Raw genomic sequence first — 11,528 nt, 5'->3', positions numbered from 1 at the left:
CCCCCCCCCCTGCCGCAGCAGCCGCCCCTGTTGTCGTTGCCACTGCTTCAACTGGCACCCGCCTCCGCAGCCGCAGCACGCAGCCTGCAGCCGCCTGCCACCTTTTGCTCGCCTCTCAAATAAATTATTACATTATTTTTAATTTACTTCAAAAAAAAAATAAAGTCATTATTTATTTTACAATGAACCAAACAATCATAAAGTATTTCAAATATGTTGTACTAACAATACTCTATAAATCTTTTACATTGTGCTTCCTTTTCAACAATTCTTTTTCAGCAAATCAAACTGTCCCTTAGGCCCCGTTTGGGGCAGCTTATTTTGCTGCGGCGCGTTTTCAAAACGCCGCCGCAGCGTTTGTTTCGGCGTTTAATCCTGCGTTTTTAAATCACCGTTAATCGCGTACAGAATTTACTTCTATCCATCGAACGCGGGGGAGTGGTTCTGTTCGACGTTGACTAGGGCTTATTTTCCTCCCGTACCCCTGTGGATTCTCTCTCGCACTCTTCCCCGCGATCTCCTTTACCGATCTTCTCATGCGTAAACTAGTGGTGAGACCTTGCATAAACTATAGAAATGACACTTTTTTGATCTTCTCTGGTTCGTTTAGCGGCTCGATTGTTTTTTTTGGTGTTCCTTTGGTTTCTTTGAGGGCTAGAAGGCAACTTCAAAGCTTTTTAGGTTCTTCTGTATGCTCTAGAAATGTTCTCCATAGATCTTCTTTCATTCTTATGCCCTTACGTTTTGCTTTTTTGGGATTTTTAGCTCTTGCATTTAGGGATTTTTAGATCTTGCTCTGGAAATGGATCACATATTTACGGTGCATTTAGATCTATATGCCGCACTCCTTTTTTGGGATTGCTAGCTTTATATGCCGCACTTCTCTGGTTCTATATTTACAGTGCATTTACATTGTAATACATTTTGGTTCTATATCTATATGTCGCACTTCTCTGGTTCTATATTTACAGTTTATGTGCCTTGCAATACATTTCAGTTTGAGTTGTTCTGAAAATTGGAATTAGGAAATTGGGCTAATTTACAGATCTATACATTTCTGGTATTTTAGCTAGCTGTTCTTGTATTACTTATCTATGCCTTGCAAGTTATAGAAAATCTAGTTTAGGTTTTGGATGATGAATTATAGAAAATCTAGTTTAAGTTTTGGATGATGAATGGGGGCAAGGTTTAGCATTTATGAAATTTTGCATTTAAAGATAACGTAATGCATTGTTGCCTTTATATTCGAAAGCTTGGTTCTCCTTGTTTCATTGTAATTAGCTATTTTGACTGCTTGGCTTCATTCGATTTGTGATTTTGATTAATGTGGCTGCTATTTCCGTCAAAGCATGGCTTTATTCTTTACAGTTGGGTAAATGAATTTATTCTTTACAGTTGAGGAAATGGCTTCATTCTTCCTGTTTCATTGTAGTGGCATCAACGTTTGGCTTTCGGGTCATTGCAATACATTTCGATTTGAGTTGTTCTGAAATTTGGAATTAGGAAATTGGGCTTTGGTATTTTTCTGGAATTCTTGGTTGAACTGATAAGGAACTGAATTAATGCTTATGATTTGATCATATTTATTTGTGAGTAGAAATCTTGGTTGAGCTGAAAGTTAACTTATGTTGCAACTAGATTTGAATGTGGCTCTTGATGGTGGTAGTGTGCTAGTTCACGAATGATTGAGCTTAACCAAAGTTTACAGCTGCATAAATTCGTCTAAACAGAAATGCCAGCATTGCTTTCGGTTATGGTGTATTTAGAGGTGGCTTTGGTATTTCTTTGGTAATCTCGGTTCAAGGGGCAAGGAAATGACATCAATGTATTTAGAGTTGGCCTTGTAACCTTTTGGAATTGCATAATAAAATATTTTTGAAGCCTTACTGTGGATGTAGGTCAATGACCGAACCACATAAATCATCTGTGTCTTCATATATTTCTTTTTTTGTTATTGATCAAGTTGTAATGCTCTTGTTTGTGTTGGTGGCAAATGTTTATATTTGGAGACTGGTGTTCTTGTTGGGTTGATGTTGTTGTGGGCTTGAGATGTTCATGTGCTGGACGTATTATTACTTCAAATATCATCTCTTTTTAATTCTCATTTGTTCTCTATAACTTCTTCATGTCTAAATCAGTTGAAGGGGGGACCTCCGCAATGTGGGATAAGGAATTAACAAATATTTTCTGCGATCTTTGTATAAAAGAAATAGAACTTGAGAACAAGCCAACAACGTTTTTTAGTAAGGAAGAGTTGTGAAACATTGAAAAGAGATTCAATGAATTGACTGTCAGGGATTATGATAAGCTAAAATTTAAAAACAAAATGGATCAATTAAAGAAGGGATGAAAAATATGAAAGGAGTTGAAACCTGGATCTACAGGTTTGGGTTGGGATCCGATTCAATTAGAATGAAAATATTCATGGCACTAGAGCCAAAAATGTGTCTTGAATATTTGAGGGTTTTTGTCGATGAATGATATTTCTTTATGGATTGTATATGTATTTGCACTATTTGAACTTTGACTTATGTCGTTTTATTTTTAATATGTTTGGGACTTTTAAGCATGCTACCTTCTCGTGTTTGGGACTTTTTGAACTCATTATGTTAACATTTTAAATTTTTGGATAGTGGACTATTAATGTTTATATTTTAAATCATTTAGGATGGATCCACAACGTGAACGTCGTAGGAGAATGACATTTGCTACAGCCGTTGCGATATTGTTATTGAATTATTACCGGCATAGGACTACTCGCATTCCCTGCATGATATCCATCTTTGTTGGAGATAGATGAGTTGGTGAAATGCTTTCTGGCCATCCAATAAGATTCAGGGTCCGTTTCGGGCCGCTTTTTTGAGGCTTCGCGGCCCCGATTCGCGACTATTTACTGTTTGGTTCGAAAGAGTTGTTCTAGACCTATGTGTAGGGAAGTGTTGGCTATACACTGTACATTCTGTCACAGAATGAGTCAATTCAAGGAGCTATGGAAAGATTTTAACATTCATCCGAAATAATTAGTCGTTACTTTTCAAAAGGGATACAAACACTTGTTAGCTTAGCAACTCAAATAATTAAACCGGAGGATCCATCATTTGCTACCACTCAAGAACAAATTACCAACGATCCTCAATACATGTCATATTTCAAGGTAACTATCAGTGTTTTTAATTTATTACATTATATATTTTAACAATATTATTATTCTCTAACGGCCAATTAAACAGAACAGTATTGGTGCAATTGATGGTACCCACGTTGATGCTCGAATACCCAACCACGAGAATATCAGTCAGAGTGGTTTAACAATGCAAAATGTCATGGTTGTATGCGACTTCAACATGTGTTTTACTTTTGTGGTGGCGGGCTGGGAAGGGAGTGCACATGACAGTCAGATTTTCTCATTTGCTACTAGGAATAGATCGCAGTGTTTCCCTCACCCCCATCAGGTTAGTTTTGTTTTTCCAATTTGTATATGTTAGAATGTAATGTTTTTTATTAACATTGTTTTTCGTACCAGAAAAATATTATCTGGTCGATGCAAGATAGCATATGCAAAAGGGATACCTGAAGCCCTACCCTGACACAAGATATCATATTCCTGATTTCGAGCGGGGCAATTGAAAGAATATTTGGAGTTTGGAAGAAGAAGTGGGTCATCTTACGTGATATGTCGTCGTATCCTTTCCAAAAGCAGGTGCATATTGTGGTTGCAACAATGACACTACATAACTTCATCCGAAGACATTCGTCATGATCAAATACAGACTTCATTATGGCTGACAATGAGGAACTGAATGTCTTCGAGCAACCTACAAAACTTGGGGGGGGGGGGTTTAATAAGATTATAGGTTTATATTCATATGCATTTAATTTTGGTTATTTTTAAAATACCTTAACCTGACATTTGATTCTTTTGTTATTTTCGCATTTATACAAACATGACTTCCAGGATATCATATATAGACAGAGGGATTTAGTGTTATTGTGGACTACCTTCTCCGTTGCTAACGTCACGTAAGGAGCGTAGCTTTGGGAGACAGTTCTATGGTTTTGCCAGAGGTGTTTCAGCTCGTTGCGGTTTCTTCCGGTGGGCTGATATTAGACTGCCAGTAGTCATGCTAGCAGTCATGTGAATCCGATGTTTTCTCAGGCTGACAGTGCAAATGAGGACCGACGTAGCCAGAGTTTGAAGTTAAATATTTGAATATTTCTCATTGTTGTTGTACTTGTATTTGTACTTTTTTTAGTTCTTTTAGTACTCGTTAAGGTGTGAGAACTGTATGATATCTCTTAGAACTGATCTGTCATTATCGTATGTTTCTGCACTATATGTTTCTTTTCTAACAATAAACTATTCTGAATAAGCTGCGCCAAACAGTTTTATTAGACAGGGACAAAAATGTCATTTAACCATCAATAAGTTAATCTGAATAAACTGCCCCAAACAACAAGCCAGATTATTCTGATAATCTGCAGATTATCAGATTATCAGATAATCAGAATTCACAAATTATAAATAATCCACAGCTGCGCCAAATAGAACCTTAATGAGGGTTCAAACCCTATAAAATGAACATCTTTCTACTAAATAATTTCAATATATGTTGAACCATACTTACAAATTGAGTCAAAATTTATCCAAAATTTAAGCAAACCCTAGACCAGAGATGTTCTATTAAAAACTTTTGAATAGTTGTAATTGTTCAAAATTAATTTGAAGTTAAATTAATTTAAAATATTTTGAATTTATAAAATTAAGATTAAAAAAGAAAAAAACTACCGTTAGTTGAGCGCGATAAAAGCATGGCAATCGGCAGAGGTGCGAAGTAATCATCAATCAAGGTGGGAGGAGATTGGTCCCTTTCCGCATCTTACAGCATACCCGCAGGCTTCTTCTCTAACAGTTCCTTCGCCGCCCGTACAAACGACGAAGCATCTCGACCGTCACTTTATCCACCCAAAAAGCAAATAAACGGCAGGTTTTTTCCCGCATGAAGCATTATATGCGCAGCGCCATCATATTCTAACCCAAGAGAGACATTTGAACAAACACAGCTCCACCGACAGGCCAAATCCCCTGTGTGCAGAATAACACCATAGAGAAAACATTACGAATCCTAATCGTTGTAGGCTCACTGCTACCTACTTCTTAGCCGTACTAGATGAGTTTAACGACACAACGCTGTTTGACAAGCAGCAGCAAATCCTCCATCACCCTGCAGGAGCTCTCTATTTTTCCCTCCCCGTCTCTCTCTCTCTCCCCTTCCCATCTGAGATCGCCGGCGATTTTGGATTCAATGGCGAAGAAAATGTGCAGTCGGAAGTCGGCGGAGGTCATAGCTATAGTTCTTCTAGCTGTTGTTCTAATGGCGGCTGCAGGAGTGCAGGCGAAGTCGAAGCTGAAGACTTGCAGTAAGGGATGGGAGTGTACGGACTCGATCTATTGCTGCAACGAGACAATCTCAGACTTCTTCCAGGTTTACCAATTTGAAAATCTATTCTCCAAGCGCAATTCTCCTGTAGCGCACGCCGTCGGATTCTGGGACTACCACTCCTTCATCACTGCTTCCACGGTTTATCAGCCGCTCGGATTCGGCACCACTGGCGGGAAGCAGATGGGGATGAAGGAGGTGGCGGCATTTCTTGGCCATGTCGGCAGCAAGACTTCCTGTAAGATTCTCAATCCACTGGTTGAGTTTTTGATTTGTGACGGTGTAGGTTTTTTATTTAGTTTTTGATTGATTTGGTTGTGGATTAGTATCTAGAATAGTGAATAGATCTCTGGAACGGAACAGGGATGGGGGAGCGGGTTAAGTTGCTAGTGGTAAATGGGTAGTTACTGGAATTGAGCTACTCTAGATCTTAAATTTAAAGATAATGGGTTTGATTAGAAGAATATATTTCCGAAATTATATCAGATTCTGAGTGGTGATGAAAGTAAGTTTAAGGGATAGATTAGCTGATGAATAGATCTGATAATTTATACTGTCTTGGAAATGCCGAAGTTTAATATGTTTGCGCGGCGTACACTAAGAGATAGATCTACTGAATGGTAAAGAAATACGACTTTTTTTGCTTGTTCATGCCGTAGATAATTTGAGCCAATTAAAATTTAGTGTTTATCATTTTTTTTGGTGATTTCTCTTTGATTGATTGATGCACATGATCCGTTTCTGCTATATATCTATGACAATTTCTTGTTGTTGAACTCTTGCTACAATTTGTTTTGTGATGCTTCAATAGATACAAATATCACACCTCGTACATAATAGATTATCCCAATAACTTAGACCATTTGGCACTGCATTAAATTATTCGAAGAGATGGCAAGGTTTCAAATCCCTAAAGAAGTATAGGTTATTAGTTGTGTTTGGCCTGACTGAATCATGCATAATGAATGCAATGTTCCTATAGAAAGGTAGTTTAATCATTTGCACAATGCAGCAGATGTAACTTTTTATAATTTTCAATGTTTGGCATAGATTATTTTTCTTCCTCAACCATCAGCTTTTTTATATATTGCTGTAAGTTTTTGACATTATTCTTTTTGAATTGTTAAAAAGCTTGTATAATTAGCTATATGAAACTAAATCTATTATTCAGTAACCATCTAAATTTAAAAACAGTAAATAGCCGTTTCTAAAAGATTTTGTATTTGTTATTTCCTATCATGAATAGTATTTGGCTGGTATTCTATTCTATAAATCTAGATCTTGATCTTTATAAACACCCAGGAAAGGGACTGGTTCATTGAACCATTAGTTCAACTGTCAATGATAATCAAACTTGAGTAATTTTATAATTTTTTCATGAATAGAATTATATTTTGGATTCTAAAATAAAACATTTCTCTCATTAATTGATCATTTTGATAATACATGTGCTGAATCCTAATTTGTCCTATGGATCGTTCCCAAGGAATAGAGCACGGAATCCAAGAGAAAGAGAAATAGAGTGATTTGCCCCGTGGACGACAAAGAGGGGTGTTCTCCGGGCTCTTTGGCCCATTGTATTTCACACGAAGTAAATGTTACAAGTGAGGGAAGAAAAAGAGTGTGCTTCCTACATGGGGGTTGAGAGAGAGAGAGTCTAGGAACTCCTTTACACATGATAAAGGTCTTCCCTTATAAGAGCGAATAGGAGAGAAAAGGGAGATTACAATTATGCCCGTGATTTATATAGGGCTGCAAGGGGTACTTCAGCCCTTATTTTGCCCATATCTGAAGTCCCGAAGCTTGGTGTCCACGGGGTTCGTTGGCGTCGGTGATCGGCCAAGGTGGCAGACCGATTGTCTTTTCTTTGGTTGGCCATAGTGGCCATCTGACTGGTGGTGCCCGGCCAAGTTTGTGGCCTTGCAGTTCTGGTGACCGGTTGATCCTTCAACTGGCCGACCCTTGGTGACTGGCTTGTTTTTCTTCATAAGGCTGGTCCTTGGTGGCTCGTCGGCTAGGTGTGGCCGACCAACTTGGTCGGCTGACCAGAGAGGAGTGGCTGTCTCATGGTGGCCAGCAAGGGTGGCCAGCTGACAGGAGCAGGGTGGCGACCTTGGTTGGCCGGTTGGAGGTGATCAACCAAGGTGGCGAGTCGGCAGGAGCAAGGTGGCCGACCTTGGTTAGCCGGTCCGATGAGTGCGTAAATGCTGGTGCGATATCGACGAGTGTGCTTCCTTCATCTTGGTTCGGTGGCATTTTTCTCTCATGCATAAAGCGCCGAGTTTTTTACTTCTTGGAGACGAAGCTGCGATGATAATAGAACACTCAAAAGTAAAGAAAAATACAGTTTCATGAACCTCTAGCTAGAAATAATATTTTGAAAGCTCTTTTTGTTAGTTTTTTAAATGAGTCGATTTTTGAGAATAGAATCAATTAAGTTTTCTTTACATTTTTAGACATGAAATTTTGCCCAACTCAACTCCCACTTCTTGCCCATCTCTTTCGCTCTTGTTGGAGCCTCGCCTCCGGCAACCCTCACCTTTCGCTAGGTCTTAGGCGGATCTTGTCACTATCTTCATGGGGCTAGCCACCGAGCTTTGAGATAGGTTTTGGAGTTTTCCGAAGGCTCAGTGTGAGCGGAGATTTCATTTACTCATCCAGGAGGAGAGGCTTTAATGAAGAGAGATCTTGTTTACTCATTTCGAAGGAGATGCTTAAGTGAAGAGAGATCTTTTTTTTTTCTTTTTAAATATTTTTATTTTTCTTTCTTTATTATGATTTCTTAAAAAAATGAAAACAAACTTAAAAAAATCAAACACTTATTTTCTTATTCCTTTGTATAGGGTCTTATTCTCGTGGAGTGTGAGGGGGCCTTCTTTCTTTATTATTATTATTTTTTCTCTTTTTCCTCATATCCTTTTCTTCTTTTATCTTTTTTTTTTATCTCTTTGCTTTTGGCTTGTCACTTTTGTCATTTTCTTCTTCTCTTGCTTTTTGTCTTTTTCCTCTTGTCTCCTTGCTTTTTGTCTCTTTTTGTTTTTTTGTTTTGGGCTCTTTTGACATTGGAATACTTATCTTCTTGTTGGTAGCACGTTCACGCTCACCGTACCAATGTTGAATCAAGATTTTTCCTGTAGATCGTGCCCAAGGAATAGAGCACAAAATCTGAGAGATAGAGAAAGAGAGGAAGAGAAAAAAGAGATTTGCTCCATGGGGGGGGGGGGGGGGCAAACGGGGGTTTCTAATTCGGGGGGCAAAGAGGGGTGTTCCTCGGGCTCTTTGACCCATTTTATTCCACATAAGGTAAATGTTACAAGTGGGGAAGAAAGAGAGTGCTCCCTACATGAGGGTTGAAAGATAGAATCTAGGGATCCCTTTACACGTGCTAGGGTTTCTCTATTTATAAGAGTGAAAAGGATGGAAGAGGGATATTACAATTATGCCTCTGCTTTAAAGAGGGTTGTAAGAGGTCCTTCGGTCCTTCTATCGCCCAGATTTGAAGTACTGACACTTGTTGTCCGCAGATTTCGTCAATTTTGGGTGGTCAACTAGGGATGGCCGATCGGCTTATGGTGTCCGGCCGGCTGTCTTCTTTGTGGCCGACCGACTGGTGGTGGCAGACTAAGGTGTTTGGTCGACGGTTCTCTTGTGGTCGACCCTTTATGTATGAGGGAAAAATGCCACATCACCGAGTCAAAGGAAGAGCCATCGCCAGAGTCGCGCTAGATGTTACGTACTCGTCAGGCAGGCTAACCAGGGCCAACCACATTGGCAGGCCACCTCCTACCGACTGAGCGACCACCTTGGGCCAACCATGGAGAAGACAATTGATCGACAACCTTGGCCGACCACCCCCAGCCGACCGACCATTCTTGGTCGGCCACCCGACACTAACAGACCCCGCAAACACAAAGCCCCAAAACTTTAGATCTGAGTAACATAATGACCGAAGTACCCCATACAACCCTCTATAAAGCAGGGTCATAATTATATTCTCCCTCTCCACTCCTTTTCACTCCTTTAAATAGAGGACCTCTAACATGTGTAAAAGAGTCCCTAGGCCCTCTTTCTCAACCCCCATGTAGGGAGCACGCTCCTCTTCTTTCCTCGCTTATAAGCTTTATTTTGTGTGGAATCAAAGGGGCCAAAGAGTCTAGGGAACACCCATCTTTGCCCTCCATGGGGCAAATCTCTCTTTTTCTTTGTTTTTCTGTCGCTCTCGTTTTCACAATCTATTCTATAGGCACGATCCATAGGATAAATTTGGATCAATATTGGTGCGATGAGTGTGGATGCGCCGCTGGAAAGAAGAGTATTTTGAGGTCAAAAGAACCCAAAATAGAGAAACAAAAAGATAGAAAAAGCAAAGAGATAAGAGGGAAAAAACAAAAAACAAGGGATAAGAGGAAAATGACAAATATGACGAGAAAAAAGCAAAAAGAAGAGAAGAAAAAATAAAAGAAAAAGATAAGTGAAAAAAGAGAAAAGGAAAAACCAAGATTAAGAAAAACAGAGAAGAATCCCCTTACACTCCATGAGGGATAAAACCCTATAAAGAGGAATAAAAATGTTAATTATTTGCTTGATTTATGTTTGTTTTACTTTTTTTTTTTTTTTATAAAATTAGAAAGAAGAAAGAAATATGAAAAAAGAGAAAAAAAATGATCTCTTTTCATTTAAGCCTCTCATTCGGGATGAGCAAACATGACATCTCTTCATTTAAGTCTTTCCTTTGGGATGAACAAACAGGATCTCTCTTCATTAAAGTCTCTTCCTCAGGATGAGCAAATAAAATATCCCTTCACACTCAACCTTGGGAAATCTCTAAAACCAATCTCAAAGCTCAGCATGGAAAAAGCTATGGAGGTGGTTCCCTGCCTGGATTCGACAAGCTGCAAATGGTATGATGCAAATCACCTCATTAGTAAATCTCGACAGTTAACCCCGTGAAGGCAGCGATAAGATCCGTCTAAGACCTAGCGAAAGACGAGGCCCGTAGGAAGCGATGTTCCAATAAGGGAAAAAGAGATGGGTAAGGAGTGGGACTTGAGTTGGGCAAATTTTCATGTCTAAAAATATAAAGAAAACTTAACTGATTATATTATCAAAAGTTGACTCATTAAGAAAAAAAAAACAAAAAGATGGTTAAAAAAATTAAGTCAATCTGGAAGTTCATGAGATTGTATTTTTCTGTATTTATAAGTTTTTCATTCTCATTGCAGCTTCGCCTTCAAGAAGTTGAAAATTTGGGGGCTTTATGAATTAGAGACAAATGCTGTCTTGCCCAGCTGGCAACTACGTACTCATTGGACAGACCAACCAGGGCTGTCCACCCCGCTTCTGCTGGCTCGCCAACTCCAACCTACGAACCAAAGCCGACCACCCTGCTCCTGCTGTTCGGCCACCCTGCTCTTGTAGTTCGACCACCATTGCTATCCAACTCCAACCAACCGACCATCATGGGCAGACCACTCCTCTCCGGTCAGTTGGCCACCTTAGCTGACCATACCTAGCCGACCGACCACTAATGACTGGCCATATAAAGAACAACAGGTAGGCCACCAAGGGTCAACCAGAAGAAGGACCGGCTGGCCACCAAGGGCCGACCACAGGAGAATAGTTGGCCGACTGCCAGCAGCCGACCACCATGGATCGCCACAGAGAACATAATTGGTCAGCCACCCGACCCACCCCTTGCCGACCGTCCATCCTTGGGTGACCACCCGACGCCGACGGACCTCGAGGACACTAAGCCTCAGAACTTCAGATCTGGGCTACGGAAGGACTGAAGTAGGCCTTGGAGCCCTCTATAAAGCAAGGGCGTAATTCTAATCTCCTTCTTCCCTTCTTTTCGCTCATCTAAATAGAGGACCCCTAGCATGTGTAAAGGGGTCCCTAGGTTCTCTCTCTCAACCTCCATGTAGGGAGCACACTCCCTTTATTCCCTCACTTGTAACATTTACTTTATGTGGAATTAAAATTGCATAAGAGCCTGGGGAACTTCCCTCTTTTGTCCCCCATGGGGCAAATCTCTCTTTTTCTCTCCTTCTCTTTCTCTTTCACTCAGATTACATGCTCAATTCCTTTAGC

General features: G+C 40.0%; 1 protein-coding gene across 1 annotated transcript in view; it reads left to right on the top strand.

Moving 5' to 3' along the window:
* Positions 1-5,254: 5,254 nt before the first annotated feature.
* The window catches only part of LOC110033498 (chitinase-like protein 1), a 9,760-nt gene continuing 3,486 nt past the window's right edge, over positions 5,255-11,528 (top strand). Inside the window, exon 1 of the mRNA XM_020737496.1 lies at positions 5,255-5,676. Coding sequence (XP_020593155.1) covers positions 5,304-5,676 — 373 coding nt within the window. The 5' untranslated portion in view covers positions 5,255-5,303. The remainder of the gene's footprint in view (positions 5,677-11,528) is intronic.

This window comes from Phalaenopsis equestris, unplaced genomic scaffold (genome assembly GCF_001263595.1).
Source record: "Phalaenopsis equestris unplaced genomic scaffold, ASM126359v1 Scaffold001198, whole genome shotgun sequence".
In the NCBI taxonomy this organism is placed as follows: Eukaryota; Viridiplantae; Streptophyta; class Magnoliopsida; order Asparagales; family Orchidaceae; genus Phalaenopsis; species Phalaenopsis equestris.
This window is presented reverse-complemented; position numbering and strand designations above follow the sequence as displayed.